General features: G+C 46.0%; 1 protein-coding gene across 1 annotated transcript in view; it reads left to right on the plus strand.

Annotated features, from left to right (window-relative positions):
* The first annotated feature begins 793 nt into the window (after positions 1-793).
* The window catches only part of LOC143767983 (uncharacterized), a 297,551-nt gene continuing 278,263 nt past the window's right edge, over positions 794-20,081 (plus strand). Inside the window, exon 1 of the mRNA XM_077256577.1 lies at positions 794-903. Coding sequence (XP_077112692.1) covers positions 824-903 — 80 coding nt within the window. The 5' untranslated portion in view covers positions 794-823. The remainder of the gene's footprint in view (positions 904-20,081) is intronic.

Below are 20,081 nucleotides of genomic sequence, written 5' to 3' on the forward strand. Positions count from 1 at the left end.
ATAGTGCGGCTCTGCGGGTGGAGGTCGGTGCTGGAGGCTCCATTATTCTCTATGTGGAGTGCGGCTCTGTGGGTGGAGGTCGGTGCTGGAGGCTCCATTATTCTCTATGTGGAGTGCGGCTCTGCGGGTGGAGGTCGGTGCTGGAGGCTCCATTATTCTCTATGTGGAGTGCGGCTCTGTGGGTGGAGGTCGGTGCTGGAGGCTCCATTATTCTCTATGTGGAGTGCGGCTCTGCTGGTGAAGGTCGGTGCTGGAGGCTCCATTATTCTCTATGTGGAGTGCGGCTCTGTGGGTGGAGGTCGGTGCTGGAGGCCCCATTATTCTCTATGTGGAGTGCGGCTCTGCAGGTGGAGGTCGGTGCTGGAGGCTCCATTATTCTCTATGTGGAGTGCGGCTCTGCGGGTGGAGGTCGGTGCTGGAGGCTCCATTATTCTCTATGTGGAGTGCGGCTCTGCGGGTGAAGGTCGGTGCTGGAGGCTCCATTATTCTCTATATGGAGTGTGGCTCTGCGGGTGGAGGTCGGTGCTGGAGGCTCCATTATTCTCTATGTGGAGTGCGGCTCTGCGGGTGAAGGTCGGTGCTGGAGGCTCCATTATTCTCTATATGGAGTGCGGCTCTGCGGGTGGAGGTCGGTGCTGGAGGCTCCATTATTCTCTATGTGGAGTGCGGCTCTGCGGGTGAAGGTCGGTGCTGGAGGCTCCATTATTCTCTATGTGGAGTGCGGCTCTGCGGGTGGAGGTCGGTGCTGGAGGCTCCATTATTCTCTATGTGGAGTGCGGCTCTGCGGGTGAAGGTCGGTGCTGGAGGCTCCATTATTCTCTATATGGAGTGTGGCTCTGCGGGTGGAGGTCGGTGCTGGAGGCCCCATTATTCTCTATGTGGAGTGCGGCTCTGCGGGTGGAGGTCGGTGCTGGAGGCTCCATTATTCTCTATGTAGAGTGCGGCTCTGCGGGTGGAGGTCGGTGCTGGAGATTCCCCATTACTGAGCGTGGGGGACATTAACCCCTTCTGCACTGAGACTCTTTTGAGGTTTTGTTGCCACTTTATAGGAATCATAACGTTTTTGTTCTGTTTCCTGTAATTAATACATACGACCCAACTATGGAGGACAGGAAGTGAGGAAATGTATTGTTCTCATAGTACAGGGCCCCTTTCTTGGCCCCCACACAGTGTAATGCCCCCAATATGCACCTTATGCAGTATATATGATGCCCCCACACAGTGTAATGCCCCCATTATGCTCCTGTAATCAGGTGACCGGATACAACACACCGACAAACACGAGGCGGAAGTAACCAATATAATTATTTATTTCCTGATAATGGGAATTGTGATCACTACGGCAACAGTGAATAATGCAGAACAGGGTGATTACGAGGTGAAATATCCAATATCAGATACACAATGAATTCTCCGCCTCACTCTCACTAATAGCAGCCTCTAACCACATGTGACTTTAGCTACTGACAAGGATGATTTTCCTGACACATATAGTCGACAACACTCTACTCTGTGAACACCGGCCATAGCGGGGTCTCCGCCTCTTCCCGTTAGGCCATAAGTCCTCCTAATAAAGCCTATCAAGGCTCCCTGGGCCGCCTTCACTTCCAGCTTTCACCTTGTCTCTTGTACACCCTGGACCAACACCTGTACTGACATCAGTGCTGGAAGCAATGGCCGGCTCACTCGCGCCTCCTGCTCTTCACTGCAGGCGTATACTACTGAGCAGACTCCTCACAGATCATTGGCACATCCGTCTCTTGTACCAGAAGTAACAAGAGCTGGGACTCTGCTCTTGCCTGGCATAGTCTGGACTCTGGGTCTTCAACAGCGCAGGTCTGGTTCTCGGGTCTTGGCTGGCATAGTCTGGACTCTGGGACTCATCTGGTGCCGCCTGGGTACTGCCACCACAACCAGCTGCCTTGGGCACTTTACCATGGCCTCAGGTACCAACCTCAGATTTTTCACTGGCACCCTGTTTTTTTGCTTGGCGCCAAACATGTTCTGGCTTTAGGGCTATGGCCTTTATAATAACAGGAAACTGTGTCATCAAGGTCAACTGACCTGGTGTACCCTCTACACTGTTTCTTCCTGAAACTCTTTCTCTTCCCATTGATTCCGTAGGGTCCTGTCTGAATGGCAGATGGCAGTCTTTTTGTACAAATGCCACAAATCCTGAGGATTTGTTCTTATGACACATGTTTTTACACCCCTTATGCAGTATACAGATATGAAAAAGTTTGGGCACCCCTATTAATCTTAAGCGTAATGTTTTATAAAATTGTTTTTTTTGCAATAGCTATTTCAGTTTCATATATCTAATAACTGTTGGACACAGTAATGTTTCTGCCTTGAAATGAGGTTTATTGTACTAACAGAAAATGTGCAATCTGCATTCAAACTAAATTTGACAGGTGCATAAGTATGGGCACCCTTATCATTTTCTTGTTTTAAATACTCCTACCTACTTTTTACTGACTTACTAAAGCCCTTTTTTTTGGTTTTGTAACCTCACTGAGCTTTGAACTTCATAGCCAGGTGTATGCAATCATGAGAAAAGCTACTTAAAGTGGCCACTTGCAAGTTGTTCTCCTGTTTGAATCTCCTCCGAAGAGTGGCATCATGGGCTCCTCAAAACAACTGTCAAATGATCTGAAAACAAAGATTATTCAACATAGTTGTTCAGGGGAAGGATACAAAAAGCTGTCTCAGAAGTTTAACCTGTCAATTTCCACTGTGAGGAACATAGTAAGGAAATGGAAGAACACAGGTACGGTTCTTGTTAAGGCCAGAAGTGGCAGGCCAAGAAAAACATCAGAAAGGCAGAGAAGAAGAATGGTGAGATCAGTCAAGGACAATCCTCAGACCACCTCCAGAGAGCTGCAGCATCAACTTGCTGCAGATGGTGTCACTATGCATCGGTCAACTATACAATGCACTTTGCACAAGGAGAAGCTGTATGGGAGAGTGATGCGAAAGAAGCCGTTTCTGCAAGCACGCCACAAACAGAGTCGGCTGAGGTATGCAAAAGCACATTTGGAGAAGCCAATTTCTTTTTGGAAGAAGGTTCTGTGGACTCATGAAACCAAGATTGAGTTGTTTGGTCATACAAAAAGGCGTTATGCATGGCGGCAAAAAAACCGTTGAATAATCTTTGTTTTCAGATCATTTGACAGTTGTTTTGAGGAGCCCATGATGCCACTCTTCAGAGGAGATTCAAACAGGAGAACAACTTGCAAGTAGCCACTTTAAGTAGCTTTTCTCATGATTGCATACACCTAGCTATGAAGTTCAAAACTCAGTGAGGTTACAAAACAAAAAAAGTGCTTTAGTAAGTCAGTAAAAAGTAGGTAGGAGTATTTAAAACAAGAAAATGATAAGGGTGCCCATACTTATGCACCTGTCAAATTTTGTTTGAATGCAGATTGCACATTTTCTGTTAGTACAATAAACTCATTTCAAGGCAGAAACATTACTGTGTCCAACAGTTATTAGATATATGAAACTGAAATAGCTGTTGCAAAAAAAACCATTTTTATAAAACATTAAGCTTAAGATTAATAGGGGTGCCCAAACTTTTTCATGTGACTGTATATGACTCCCCTCACACAGTATAAAGTTTTCACAGTACTGGCATGTCTCACACAAAAGATATTTCCACAGTTTCACCATACCCCCAAACATAGTATAATCTCACAGTCCCGCCATTCTCTCCACACACAGTATGTTTCCATAGTACCATCATCCCACCACACACAGTGTAATGTTCCCTCAGTACCACCATCCTCCTACATAGTATAACGTTCCCACAGTACCACCATCCTCCTACATAGTATAATGTTCCCACAGTACCACCATCCTCCTACATAGTATAATGTTCCCACATTACAGCCATCCCCCTACATAGTATAATGTTCCCACATTACCGCCATCCCCTACATAGTATAATGTTCCCACAGTACCGCCATCCCCCTACATAGTATAATGTTCCCACATTACCGCCATCCCCTACATAGTATAATGTTCCCACAGTACCACCATCCTCCTACATAGTATAACGTTCCCACAGTACCACCATCCTCCTACATAGTATAATGTTCCCACATTACAGCCATCCCCCTACATAGTATAATGTTCCCACATTACCGCCATCCCCTACATAGTATAATGTTCCCACAGTACCGCCATCCTCCTACATAGTACAATGTTCCCACAGTACCACCATCCTCCTACATAGTGTAATGTTTTCACAAAAGCAGGTTCCTACACACACAGTATAATGCTCCCACATTACCGCCATCCCCTTACATAGTATAATTTTCCAACAATAGCAGCTTGCCATTCACACAGGATAATGTTTCCACAGGACTGGCATCCCCCTCGCACACAGTATAATATTCCCACAACACTGCCTTTCCCCATTTTTTAATGTTCCCACAGTACTGCTCTTTACATGCATAATATGGTACCATCCACCGCACCGACAACCTCACAGCTACACAGTGTTCCAAATTATTATGCAAATTGGATTTGTGTCATAAAGATTTAATTGTTTTGTTTTTCAAATAAACTCGTGGATGGTATTGTGTCTCAGGGCTCAATGGATCACTGGAATCAATCTTAAACACGTGATGACTAGTTTTCCAGGTGATTCTAATTAAATCCCAGCTCCCCGAGGAAGCCATTGCGAAATGCGCGTCGGGGCGCGTGGCTACAGATGGACATCTTTATGGGTGAGACTACTTACAATATGTATGGCCCCTTAGTGTTTTAGGTGGTGAGTTTTCTATGACAGGTCACTGACCGAAGAACAGTGAGAAATCTCTGTTACTATTGTATACTTACCTCTGGGACACTTAGGATTTGGCCCCCTATATCTCTGGGGTTTATGCACTGGCACTTTGGTTTGGATTAATATTTTGATTGGGGATATTACTGATGATTATGTATTACTTTTGCCCATGAGTATGTCTTGTCTGTAGCATTTGTACATCTTGGCATCTGTGGCCATATTCGAATAGCTCTATCTATCTATAATTTATAACTTAATGACTTCTGTTTTTACTCAATTTTTGCAATAAAAGAATACAATTTTATTCTAATCAAGAAAACTTTTTCTTAGATTGTTTTGGTGGTGTTTTTGCTCCATGTTTTGGTGGTTGAATGTTGTTTGGGTTCTCCGCAGGGTTGTATCCATATGTATACGGGTTGCTTTAATCCCGAATTCTTATGATGGTATCTGTATTTGAGATTCTGTTGTTTGACCATTATTAGGCATGTAAGTATCGTAGTATCTAGGCCGACCCATACTATCGAGTACTCGGGGGCGGAGGGCATTCAGCCGAACTGTCACACCTTCTGAGATGCCATGTTTGCTTTTGACAAGAGCAAGTGGTTAAACCAGGGTTTTTGTTGCAGCCGCACCTGTGCTGTCCCTGAGGTGTACATCTATGTTCTGGGGCCCAAAAGAGTTAATTAAAAAAAAAAATGTTTAATATGTTAAAAAATAATAGAATGTGTTTTCTGCTTTTTTATGTTTTTTTTTCCTCTTCCAAGAATTGTTGGTGTCTATTTTCTTTTTTAAACATTTTAATATTTGCTTTTTTTCTGGTGTCTTTCTTGTAATGTAGGAAAGCCCAAGGCCAGAAATAAACCCCATAAAACACTGTATATGGAGACTTTGGTGTCAAGTACCATTTTCTCTGATGCCCACGACGGTACCACGGAGAGAGGGGATCCGCCCACCAAGGACAGGAAACCTACAGAAAAAAAGGCGGTACCTCTCACCTGCATCAGTTGGTTTCCTGTCCTTGAAGGGAGACCTGCAGATTCACCTCCGTCAAAGGAAAGGATTCTTCGTGGGAATTCCGGGGCCAATCAGCTGATCCAGGCAGCGGGGGCCCCCTGCCTCGGTTAGATGTGGTGACCCGAAGCGCCACCGCTAGGGGCTAGTAGGCCTTTTAGGGTGCGCGGAGAGAGGTGGCAGGACCAGCGGCCGCCTCTCTAGGTAAGACTCACCAGCAGCAGCCGTGTTTTGCTCCCTGGCGTCAGTCTGCGGGCTGCAGCTTTCGGGAGTTCCGAGGAGTCAGCATGCGGTGGTGCGCGGCGCCATCTTGCCCCGTCTGCACACGCGCGAGAGAGCGAGATTTAAGCGGCAGGGGCCTTGCGCGAGCGCTGCGAACCTCACCCTGTGCGTGTGCGCAGCTGCTGAAGGAACTGCACAGGCGCGGGATTTCGCGCACGAGGCCGAACTGCGCAGGCGCGGGATTTCAGGCGCGAGGTTGAACTGCGCATGCTCAAAAGAAAAAAAAAAAAAGTCACCTTCCACCGCTATTTAGCAAGGGGGCAAAACGCTTCCAAATGGAGACCGGCCAGTGTTCACCAGTGAGCGATGTGGATCAAGTATCTCCCCTGCCCAGGGCATCTCCACAGCCGCCGCCACAGCAGCAGCAGCAGAAGCGACGAACCCAGAAAGGACACCAGGACTCTACTGGGTAAGGGCGTTCTGGATCACTGCGCAGCAAAGAGTCCAGCATAACGTCAGGCTCAAGGGATAAATCGATAACAAACATGGATCGTCCCCAACCGGTATTTATGGGTCCATAAGGTTGTAAGTGATCTTCGTGAAAGTTAGTGATAGTGAGGGCCTATCTTTGTGTCTTTTACCATAGGGGAAGAAAAGCGCAAGCAAAACTAAGCATAACATATGTGCCTTATGTAAAGAAGATCTTCCATCTTCATAGGAAAAAAAGACTTTGCAGTATTTGTATTCAGCAGACAGTGTCAGAAAGCCTTCCCGGGTTCGCAGCAGATCTTAAAAATCTAATTAAAGTCCAGGTAGAAGAGACCTTTAAATCCCTCAAAGGAGGGAAAAAGCGAAGGAAGACTAAGCACAGATCTCCCTCTCCTGAATCTGGTGATTCAGGGGAAGATATGGATTCAGACACATCTAATTCTTCCTCCTCATCATCCTCCTCATCATCTTCATCTTCCTCGGGAGGCCGTAGTTGCTTTCCTATAGAAGAAACTGACAGTCTGGTTAAGGCTGTTAGGAACACTATGGGGCTGGCAGACCCTCACCCAAAAAGATCCGTTCAAGACATAATGTTTGGGGGGCTTGACCAAAAAAAGAGAAGGGCCTTTCCCCTTAATGAAAAAATCCAGGCTTTGATTAAAAAAGAGTGGAAAAAGCCTATGAGGAAGTCACTACTTACTCCGAAAAGGAAGTATCCGTTTGATGACCAATCCTGTTCCTTCTGGGATAAGGCGCCTAAACTGTATGTGGCAATTGCTAAGGCATCCCAAAAATATGCCCTTCCGCTTGAGGACATGGGGGTCTTAAAAGACCCAATGGACAAGAAGGCAGATGGCTTCCTAAGAGGCTCAGGGGAAGCGGCTGGTGGAGGCCTTAAACCGGCAGTCGCTGCCGTATATACATCTCGCTCCCTGATGGTATGGTTGGACCAATTAGAAAGCCAGCTCAAAAACAGATCATCCTGAGACTCAATTTTAAATATGTTGCCTGTTATGCGTGGAGCTGCCGCCTTCTTGGCAGATGCCTCGGCGGATTCAATCAAACTATCCGCTAGGTCTGCAGTGTTTTCTAATGCCGCAAGATGGGCCCTCTGGCTGAAATGTTGGCCGGGAGACCTCCAGACAAAGGCTAAATTGTGTACCATACCCTGTGAAGGAGAGTTCCTATTCGGGCCCACTCTAGATGATATTCTAGAGAAAGCCGGGGATAAGAAGAAATCATTTCCCTCCCTGGGTTTCCCTTCATACAGGAGGCCCTTTTGGAGCAAGAGGTTTTTCCGAAGGAAGCCAGGGAAAAACCAGGATAGGTGGGAAGACAAGCGAAACAAAAACAAGGGTTTCATATTCAACAAAAACCCTAACGACAACAAAAAACCCGCACAATGAATGCTTGCCCCAGGTGGGGGGGAAGACTGGCCCTCTTCCTCTCAGCCTGGGAGAACATTACCAGCAGTCCTTGGGTTTTGAACATAAGATCCAGACTGAAACTGAAATTTCAAAAGCTCCCTCACCCCTCGTTCATGACGACTTCGCTAAGATCTTCGGAGGAAGAGCAACTAGCATTAGAAAAAGAAGTCATGGGACTAGTAAACAAAGAGGTTCTCATGGAAGTTCCCCTACAAGAAAGAGGTCAAGGGCATTACTCCCCTCTGTTCCTGAGGAAGAAGCCGGACGGTTCCTTCAGGTCTATCATAAATCTGAAGGGGCTAAACAAATTCCTAGAAATTCAGCCATTCAAAATGGAAACAATAAAAACCTCGATTAAGGTGTTGTTTCCACTGTGTTTCATGGTAGTCCTGGATCTGAGGGACGCCTACTATCATGTCCCTATCCACAAAGATCACCAAAAATTCCTCAGAATAGCAGTCTATATAAGGGGGGTGATATACCATTTTCAATTATTGGCCCTACCCTTCGGGCTGGCTATAGCCCCACGGGTCTTCACGAAATTAGTTGCAGAGGTAATGGCTCACCTGAGGGAGCAAGATACCCTGATAGTGCCATACCTCGACTATTTCTTGATAATAGGTTCCTCTCCACAACACTGCGAGGAACAGCTGAAAACAATCAGACATTCACTGGAAAAACTGGGCTGGATAGTGAACTTAGAAAAATCCAGATTGTTACCATGCCAGATCCAGGAGTACCTGGGTCTCACTCTGGACTCTATAAAACAAGAATGCCGTCTCCCAGAGGGGAAAATTCAAAACATCATAAGTCTGGTATCCAGAAGGCGAGACACCCCCTCCATAACCCTGCACCAAGCGATGTCCCTCCTGGGATCCATGACAGCCTGCATCCCGGCAGTCCAATGGGCTCAGTTACACTCAAGGGAGCTTCAATGGCAAATCTTGTCAGAAGAAGTCTCTAAAAGGAAATTTAGAAAGTCGGCTCAATTTATCTCCAAACACAATTCAGTCACTAGATTGGTGGACTTCGCAGGGCAATCTTTCTCAAGGAATCCCGTGGGTAACTCCAGTATTTCAGATAGTAACAACAGATGCGAGTCCCAGCGGGTGGGGGGCACACCTGAACGACCTGTTAGCCCAGGGGGCTTGGCCACCATATTTGAGGAAAGTGTCCTCCAATATGAAGGAACTACTGGCAATTAAATTTGCACTTTTAGAGTTCCTGGGTCCCCTTCGGTCTCACCATGTCAGAGTTATGTCGGACAACAAAGTAGTGATAGCTTATCTAAATCACCAAGGGGGTACCCGTTCTCGGAGTCTGATGGAGATAACCAGATCAATCTTCCACATAGCCAAAGCCAATCTTCAATCCCTATCGGGCCTGCATATAAAGGGGGTGGACAACTACAGAGCAGATTATCTAAGTCGCTCTCGCTTGTGACAAGGGGAATGGGAGCTGAATCAGTCAGTATTCGCTCAGATCTCGACAAAATGGGGCACACCAAATATAGACCTCTTCGCAAACCATCTAAACAAAAAAGTGAACACCTTTTGCTCAATAACACCGTTGGGAAGCCCTGTTTCCCTAGATGCGTTCCTGATATTATGGAACCATCAACTAGCATATGCTTTTCCCCCTATTTCTCTGATTCCGGCGGTGCTGAGGAAAATTCGGGAGGACGGGGCTCACATAATCTTGATAGCTCCGTTCTGGCCGAAGAGGCCTTGGTTTTCCTGGATGATGAGAATGTCCATCTCCGATCCATGGGTACTGCCGGATCTCCCGAACCTTCTCTCCCAAGGGCCAGTTCATCATCCACAGGTGGCAAGTTTGCACTTGACAGCTTGGCATTTGAAAGGGAGTTACTCCAGGACTGGTATCTATACTGCTACAAAGTAGAAAACCCGTTATAACCAGACAATATGGGAAGGTATGGAAAAAATTCCTTTCATCCTCAGGTGCCAAAATGGGGGAGGGCGTCCCCCTTAAAGCCATTGTTGAGTTTCTGCAGAATGGATTAGAGTTGGGTCTGGCCACAAGCACCTTGAAAGTCCATGTAGCGGCTCTAGGAGCTTTATTCAACTATGATTTAGCAGGGAATCGATGGATATCTAGATTCATCAAAGCGGCCGGTAGATCAAGGCCTCTACCCGTGAAATCTACCCCTCAGTGGGATTTAAATTTAGTTCTTAGAGCATTATCTAAACCTCCCTTTGAACCCTTAGCGGATGCTTCAATTAAAATCTTTTCCCTTAAGACTTCCTTACTCGTCGCGCTCACTTCCACACGTAGGGTCAGTGATATCCAGGCCTTATCCGCCAACCCCCCTTTCACACAAATCCTGGATGATAGGGTCATCCTAAAAATTGACCCGGCATATCTCCCAAAGGTGGCATCCCGTTTTTATAGGACACAAGAAATATCTCTCCCCTCCTTCTGTCCTAATCCCAAAAACAAAGAGGAAGAGGCATTACATACGCTAGATGTGAGGAGATGCCTGATGCATTACATAGAGGCCACTAGGGAGAGTAGGGAGGATTCCTCTCTCTTTGTATGTTTCCAGGGTCCACGGTAGGGGAAGAAAGCATCTAAAGGCACCCTGGAAAGATGGATTACAGAAGCCATCAGCCTGTCATACTCATCGAGTGGAGTACCCGTTCCGGAAAATATCAAGGCACACTCAACAAGAGCAGTGGCAACCTCTTGGGCGGAGAAGGCCGGAGCTTCAATTGAGCAGATATGTAAAGCTGCTACCTGGTCTTCACCGTCCACTTTCTATAGGCACTATAGATTGGACCTTATCTCCTCTTCGGACCTTACCTTTGGTAAAAGGGTTCTGGAAGCGGTGGTCCCTCCCTAATGTACAAATATCTGCAATTCTCTCCGTGGTGCCGTCGTGGGCGTCAGAAAAAAATATAGTTCTTACCGATAACTGTATTTCTCTGAGCCCACGACGGCACCCGTACATTCCCTCCCTTCACTTCTTAGGTGTGCACATTAATATAGTGCCTTATGCTAATAGTATAAATAGTCTCGCGGTATCTCAAGTGAAGTCTTTAAGTAATGTTTAAAGCAAGTCTCTATTCATAGTCTCCCATCGTTCTTTAGTAAACAACTGATGCAGGAGAGAGGTACCGCCTTTTTATCTGTAGGTTTCCTGTCCTTGGTGGGCGGATCCCCTCTCTCCGTGGTGCCGTCGTGGGCTCAGAAATACCGTTATCGGTAAGAACTATATTTTTTTTGGACAATAAGATGCACTTTTTTTCCTCCAAAACTTTAGAGAAAGGGGTGCGTCTTATAGTCCAGATGTACCTTATGGTGGCTATGGGCTGGGGGAAGTGGCAGAGACGGAGGAGCAGGTTACAGGAGGCAGGAGCCAGCAGCTGCAGCTAACACGTCTGCCCGCTCTTAAAGATCATGAATATTCACTGCTCCCTGCACCCATAGTCCCTCTCACCCATAGTCCCTCTCACTGGGCCTGTGGAGCAGTGAATATTCATTCTCTTTAATACCGGGCACACATGATCGCCCAACCACTATTAAAGAAAATGAATATTCACTGCTCACCATGCCCAGGAATATGGGCGTGGGGGGCATTGAATATTCTGGCAGCTGACCTCGGCGTGTGGAGGCTACTTACACGTTGTGCGCTGCTTTCACTCTGAAATCAGCTGATGGCATCAAACATGGCGCTGAGCAGAGGGAAGGTGAGTAAAATTGTTTATTTTTTTTATGTGAGCAGCGTGATGTGGCCATGTTTACCAGGATTGGGTGGCATCTATACCATGATAATGATGGAGCCGTGTTTACCAAAATGAGGATATTGGCCATGTATATGAGGTTGGGGATGGTGGCCATGTATATCAGGTTGGGGATAGGGGCCATGTATACTATGATGGAGATGGGGGCCATGTATACTAGGATGGGGATGGAGCCATGTAAACCAGGATGGGGTACCATGTATACCAGGAAAGGGGGGCCATGTATACCGGGATTGGGGCCAGCCATATATACCAGGATGGTTAACTATGTAAACCAGGATGAGGGTGGGGGCCATATATATCAGGATAAGGGGCCATTTATACTCAGGAGGGGACGTATACCTGGATTGGTGGCCATATATAACTGAATGAGGACATACATACCATGATAGATATTATATATACCTGAATGGAGCCACTTATATCAGGATTGGAACATATACAGCTCTGGCAAAAATTAAGAGACCACTGCACAGTTTTCTAAAAATCACCATCTCTACGTGTCTGATAGCCATTCCATTCCAGGGTCAGTTCAATTCCAACCAAAGTAAACCTCATTCTACTTAATGTGCTTCTGATAAGATGATCACCTGAACCAAATCTTATTTAACAAGGGAAAGTATAAAAAACACTGTTGTGTGCAATAGGACAAGCTGGATGACCAAACAAGTGCTAGGAATAGCCCTAAATTAATTTGAATGAAAAAATAATTTCTAGCCATGTCAAAGGAGTTGAAAAGAAAAGTCTTGAGTGAGGAAAAGATGGGCTTAATTCTGGCTTTACTAGTAGAAGGACTGTAGTCCATTACAACAAGGTGAAGCAGCAGACATTGGGGACAACAAAGCTACAGACCGGCAGAGGGCAAAAACGACTCTCCACTGACCGGGATGACCATCATCTTATTCAAATGTCAGTCAGCAACCCCAGGATGACATCAAGTGCCCTACAAAAGGAATGGCAAATGGCAGCTGGGGTGAAGTGCAAGAACAGTTCATAACAGGCTCCTAGAGGCAGGCCTCAAGTCATGTAAAGCTAGAAAAAAGCCTTTCATCAATGAGAAACAAAGGAGAGCCAGGCTGAAGTTTGCCAAAAACCCTAAGGATTGGACTGGAGTAAGGTAATCTTCTCTGATGCGTCTCATTTTCAGCTTTGCCCAACACCTGGTTGTCTAATGGTTAGACGGAGACCTGGAGAGGCGTACAAGCCACAGCGTCTTGCACCCACTGTGACATTTGGTGGAGAATCGGTGATGATCTGGGGTTGCTTCAGCAAGGCTAGAATTGGGCAGGTTAATGTTGGCGAAGGAAGTATGAATACAAGGTTATCCTTGAAAACCACTTGCTTCCTTCTGCTCAGGCGATGCTCCCTTACTCTGTGGGCTGGTTTTTCCAGCAGGACAATGCCCCATGCCACACAGCTAGGTCAATCAATGTGTGAATGAAGGAGCACCACATCAAGACCCTGTCATGGCCAGCCCAATCTCCAGACCTGAGCCCCTTTGAAAAACCTCTGGAATGTAATCTAGAGGAAGATGGATAGTCACAAGCCATCAAACAATGAAGAACTGCTTACATTTTTGTTCCAGGAGTGGTATAAGGTCACCCAAAAGCAGTGGGAAAGACTGGTGGATAGCATGCCAAGACGCATGAAAACTGTGACTAAAAATCATGGTTATTCCACAAAATATTCATTTCCGAACTCTTCCTGAGTTAAAACATGAGTATTGTTGTTTCTACATGATTAAGAACTTGTTTTCTCTAGTAACCCCCCCATGACAGCACACTTGGAGGATGTTACTCCTTTCCTAATAGGGACAGGAAATGACCAAGAGGTTAAATAACCCCTCCCTCATCCTCCCCTCAGTGTTTTTTCCTGTCCCTACTAGGGATGAAGAGGTGTACTGTGCCGGCAGCGGTCACCGGGGGGAAAAGAGATCTTAACGCCGGGCAGCTGGGGAGCAGACTTACTTCTCTTCCCCGTGCGCTGCTCCCGTCTTCTCTGGGCTCCGGACATCCGCCACCAGTCCGCACCTGCAGGGCAAGGTCTGGGTGGCATTCTTTGGCTGGAGACCTCTCGGAGCTCTCCAGCCCCTCTCCTCCAGCGGTATGCACGTGATGAGGACTTCCGGTCTGAAGCCGACGGCAGGATGTGACGTCAGACGCCGTCCGGCTTCAGTGTTCAGGAAGGTCCTTCTGCGTTTCACGCTGGAATGCATGATAGAACGGCGTGGATGAGGTTGGCGACCTCCCCCCACATACATCCGGACATTGGAGGAGGAGGTCCTCTCAACAGGAGGACAGGTGCTGTGGTCCAGTCGCCTATTTAAGAGCCCCGGACAAGAAGACATCTCAGGTAGGACCACTGTGTGGTGAAAAGCATGGAGATTTCCGCTGCCTCGCGCTCTGCTCTTGCAGATCCCAGCACCATCCCGGCCCCAGTAAGTAGTCTGGCCCAGGTTGTCCACTCCCTGATGCGGGTTGCAAACTTGATTCCTTCTCCCCTTTATTTCAGGAGGCAAATCCAAAGCTATGCACAAATGCGCAGTTTGTGTAAAGAAATTGTCCTCTTCATACAAGAAGACATTGTGCAAAGAATGCACAGAGAAAATTATTTGGGAATAGCAGCCATCTCTCATGGAAGAGATTAAAGGCTTAATCCAGCACGAGATCAAAAGCTCTCTGGCCACCTTCTCCCAACCCACACCCTCCCCTAGTGCTCCTCTGGAGGCTAAGAAGAGAAGGCTTAATCCAGAGGATGAAGGACAAGAGGATTCTCAGGGGGAGATGTCGGATGAACCTCCAGAAGAGGGTGAAATATCATTAGATTCAGAGACTTCCCAACAGGAGAGATATTACTTCTCCTCGAGTGACATAGAAGAACTCCTCACAGCAGTGAGGAAGACTATGGAGATTGAAGAAGATAAAACGGCTCAGTCAGTACAGGAAGAGATATTCGGGGATCTCCGTTCTAAGAAAAAACAAGTATTTCCCATTCACAAAAATATCCATGACTTAGTCCTTGAAGAATGGGAATCCCCAGAAAAGAGGCTGACCACCCCAGCAGAAATTAAGGATCGGTTTCCGGTAGATGACGACACTGCTTCATGCTGGTCGGAGATTCCAAAGGAGGACGTCCAGATCGCTAGGGTAGCTTAAAAAAACTTGCTACCATTTGAAGATGCCTCCCAGTTGAAAGATCCTCTGGAACGTAAAATGGACGGGCTACTAAGGAAATCATGGGAAACGTCAGCGTCCTTACTGAATATCAATTCTGTATCTACCTGTGTGCCTAGGTCAATGCACCGCTGGCTAGGACAACTAGAAGAGCACCTGTCCTCAGGCACTCCCAGAGAGGATATTCTAGCCTCTCTACCTATCTTCCAGAAAGCGACAGGATTTCTATCAGATGCCTCGGCAGAATCGGTGAGGGTGGCAGCAAGATCATCAGGGTTGTCAAATTCTGTAAGACGAGCACTCTGGCTAAGATCTTGGTCTGGGGACATGACTTCGAAGATGAGGCTGTGTTCTATTCCTTTTAAATGAAAATATATGTTTGGGCCTGCCCTGGATGATCTACTGGAGAAGGCCTCAGACAAAAAAAAGACCTTGCCAGAGCCTAGAAACACTAGAAAGAGACCCTTTCGCTCTCAGCAAGAGCATACTCCTCAATACAGAGGTAAGGGTAAGTCGGGGCGTTGGAGTTATCCAAAAGGGGGAAAAGACAGGAATCTTTTTCTTCCCCAACTCCAAAATCAAAGAAAACAATTATGCCACCACGGTCATATCTCAAACTTCCTCCCATACTGGCAAACAATCTGCTCAGACCAATGGACCTTAAGATCAGTCAGACGGGATAAAAATAGAGTTTGTATCCTCAAAAGATGTTAAAGACAACATCTTTATCCACACCAAAGCTACAATCCACATTGATAGTGGGAGTACAAGATCTGCTAGTCAACAATGTGACCTCCACAGTCCCGGAGAACGAGCGGAACAGAGGACATTATTCAAACTTATTCCTAATAAAGAAACCGAATGGGTCCCATCGAGTGATAATCAACCTAAAACCCCTAAATCGATATGTCGCCTACAAGAAGGTTCAAGATGGAATCGGTAAGATCTACAGTACCCCTCATAGGACAGGATTTCGTTACGGCAACTATAGATTTACAGGATGCATATTACCACATCCTAATCCATCCAACTTATCGAAGATTCCTAAGATTTGCAGTCGCCAGGGGTGAAAACATAGACCATTTTCAGTTCAATGTCCTCCCATTCGGGCTATCCTCAGCCCCAAGAATATTCACGAAGATCATGTCCGAAGTAATGGCCTACATCAGAGGTCAACAAATATGCATAATTCCATACCTCGACGACCTTTTGATAGTGGCTCCCACAGTTCCCATTCTACAAGAGCATCTTCAGAGGACAGTCCAAATCTTGTTGTCCCTAGGCTGGATAGTAAACCACAAAAAAATCAAATATGGTTCCATCAACATCAAAGATCTTTTTAGGAGTTCTACTAGACTCTCACTGCCAAACATCTTTCTTACCAGAACAAAAACGGACCTTACTTACAGCAAAAATAAGAATGTTGCGGGACAAGAAGGTAGTATCTTTAAGATGGGCCATGTCGGTTCTCGGGACCATGACATCATGTATCCAGATGGTGGCATGGGCACAAGCCCACACCAGAATACTCCAGACCCATATCCTGACAAACTGGGACGGATCCCCAGATTCTCTAGACAAAAAGATCCACATACCACCACACATAAAATCCTCATTGACATGGTGGCTACAAAAGGAGAACGTAATCAGATGAGTTCCCTGGTCGTAGGATCCAGCGATCACTATAACAGTAGATGCCAGCGAAAGAGGTTGGGGAGCTACGGTGGCCCAACATATATTTCAAGGAGACTGGCCAAACGAGAAGACAATGATCCTTGAACTACAGAGAACTAAAAGTGGTAGAGGAAGTTCTCAAAGCAGCAGTAACTCTTCAAAATTCCCATATCAAGATATATTCGGACAACATGACAACAGTTGCCCACCTTCGCCATCAGGGAAGTACAAGACACGAGGATCTAAAAGCAATATCAGCCAGAATATTTTCCTGGGCCGAAGTTCACGTTCTCTCACTTTCTGCCCTACATATAAAAGGGGAAATAAATATACAGTCCGACTTCCTGAGCAGAAAAAGGATCCATCCAGGAGAATGGAGTTTAGACCCGTGAAGTTTTTCAGATACTGAGCAGAAAGTGGGGATAGCCAGAAGTGGACCTGTTCACAAATGGTCAGAACACAAAGGTGGACCAATTTTTCTCGCTAGATCCAACCAATCCGGGGCTAAGTGTGGACGCTTTGGCCCAACCATGGACATTTTCACTGGCTTATGCTTTTCCTCCGTTACCGATTCTACCAAAAGTCCTACAAAAGATAAGGACAGAAAGGGTCAGGGTAATCCTAGTGGCTCCATTTTGGCCCAAAAGAAGCTGGTTTGGGACCCTCATCAGCCTAAAAGTAGATGGACCGATGGCACTACCAGCGGTCAAGAACCTTCTCTATCAAGGGCCAATACTTCATCCAGATCCCGAGAGATTCTCAATTCTGAGGACCAGAGGGCTATCAAAGAACGTCATTAGAACGCTACAGAAAAGCCGAAAAACGGTAACCAATTCCATCTATCAAAAAATATGGAAGACCTTTATCACCTGGAGTGCTGCTGAACGGCCTAACCCAGACCGGCCGAACCTAGCCAGAATCTTGGATTTTTTGCAGGATGTGCTATAAAAGGGTCTCAGACCCAGCACCCTCAAGGTACAGGTGGCGGCCCTGAGCTCGTATTTTGACCAGCCTTTAGCCCACCACAGATAGATAAGATTTATGACGGCAGCATCCCACGTATCTCCAAGATACATAAATATAGTCCCATCCTGGGACCTCAATATAGTCCTGAAGGGACTTGCACTTCCACCTTTTGAACCCATGTCATCAATAGGAATGGATAGACTCGCCTGGAAAACCACCTTCCTGATAGCAATAACTACAGCCAGGAGAGTAGGTGAACTACAGGCCCTGTCAATCAATGAGCCCTACATGAAGATTCTACAAGACAGACTTATCCTGCGATTGGATCCATCCTTTCTCCCAAAGGTCGTCTCTGACTTCCACAAGTCGCAGGAGATAATTCTCCCCTCCTTTTATCAGGAACCAAAGAATGAGGAAGAAGAACAGTTCCATACTTTGGATGTTCGGAGAATGGTACTTTATCATCTTCAAGTTTCAGACAAAGTTAGAAAGGATCAGAATTTGTTTATTCATCTTCACGGCCAGAATAAAGGGAAGACTTCCAAATCTACAATTGCCAACTGGATCAAGAGAGCAATCTTGGAGGCTTACCAGATCCAAGGCCTTCCACCACCAGAAAAATTCACAGCTCATTCTACCAGAGCAACAGCTGTCTCCTGGGCCAAGAAAGCCAGTGCTTCCATCGAGCAAATATGCAGAGCTGCTACATGGTCCTCGGTCCATACATTTTCCAAACATTACAGGCTAGACCTGATGTCAAAGGAAGACTTAGCCTTCGGAGAAAAAGTCCTTAGAGCTATAGTCCCTCCCTAAATATTACTCTTGGGTACTGCTCCAGGTGTGCTGTCGTGGGGGGTTACTAGAGAAAATAGAATTATTCTTACTGTTAATTCGGTTTCTAGTAACCCACCACGACAGCAGGAGTAATCCCTCCCTTTGCTTAATATACTTTCTGAAAAGAATAAATATAATTTGAAGCATTACTTCTCCTGTGGTCCTTTTATAATAACACTGAGGGGAGGATGAGGGAGGGGTTATTTAACCTCTTTGTCATTTCCTGTCCCTATTAAAAAAAGGAGTAACATCTTCCAGGTGTGCTGTCGTGGTGGGTTACTAGAAACCGAATTAACGATAAGAATAATTCTATTTTCTTTGTATTATTTGAGGTCTGAAAGCACTGTTCCTTTTTTCTTATTTTGCCAATTTCTCATTTGCTGAAAATAAATACATTTTTAGCTTTAAATTTTGGAGACATGTTGTCAGTACTTTATAAAATTAAAATAAAACAACAATGTACATTTTACTCAAAAAATATACCTCTAAAGAGAAAAATCAGAGAAACTGAAAATGTTGCAGTGGTCTCTTAATTTTTGCAAGAGCTGTATATATAAAATTTAAAACCTAGGTGCGTCTTATGGTCCGGTGTGTCTTAAAGTCCAAAAAATATGGTAATTTCTGACCGTGGTGTTTTTGAGCACAAAAAAAGATTTTATAAAAGCCTCAAACTTATGTGTGTGAATCAGACATGAGATCTGACGTGATAGAAGATTACAGTGCGGGGATGACTGGAAACATTCATATAGACGGCTAGTGGTGATGGAGTCAGTGATGGACTCTGGCCAAATATGTTTCTAGAGCCGTAGTAGAAGATGAAGATGTCGTCCTCATCATGAACTAGTTATTTCTCTTGTCACGTGTAATGAATATCTCCTGCAGTATTGCTAATGCCGATTCCAGTGTCGGTAAATGAGACGAGAATTAGCGTTATGGAAGATGAGTCTATGAGAAAAGTATTCAGCTGCCGACTCTGCATTATTCAGCTGGAACAAACTATTTGTTGTCTGTGGCCTAAACTTTATAGGTTCTATTAGTAGATGTCAGAAAAAAACAATGTTGTAAAATAATAAAAATGTACCGTATTTTTTTGGACTATAAGACGCACCCCAAATTTTCAGAAGGAAAATAGGGAAAAAAAAGTGTCAAATGGTGGTCCATCATACAGTTAGAATTCAGCTTACCGTGGGAAATCAGTAGCGCTGGTGGAGCGTGGTTACAGGGGGTGTTCGGTGGTCCGGCAATGATATGACTCCTATCGCAGACTGGTGTAGCAGGTTCTGTGGTTCTCGTGGTGCGGTGGCTCCTCCAACATTTCCTGAAAGCCCGGAGCACCCACACATCCGTTGCTGTGAAGCATTGGCCTCTGGGAAATCCCATCCCAGGCTGGTGCGGCAGGTTCGTCGGTGCTCAGGGTTGTGGGGGCTACGCTGTCATTTTGTGAAAGCCCTCGAGCCCCGCACACCCCCACTGGTGCAATGCGGTGGCTTCCGGTAAAATGGCGTCTGGGAAAATGCGGCAGCAAATTGAGATCTCGGCACCAAGATCTCATCTCCCGAGATCTCAATGTGTGCATATGCTGACCTGGCAGCCATTTTCCCAGAGGCCATTTTACCAGGGGACACCACATGGAAGCAGTGTGGATGTGCGGTGCTCCGGACTTTCCAAAAATGTTGGCGGAGACCCGCACCACTGCACACTGCCGGATACTGCCGCACCAGTCTAGGAA

The sequence above is a fragment of the Ranitomeya variabilis genome, chromosome 4 (genome assembly GCF_051348905.1).
Source record: "Ranitomeya variabilis isolate aRanVar5 chromosome 4, aRanVar5.hap1, whole genome shotgun sequence".
NCBI classification, from domain to species: domain Eukaryota; kingdom Metazoa; phylum Chordata; class Amphibia; order Anura; family Dendrobatidae; genus Ranitomeya; species Ranitomeya variabilis.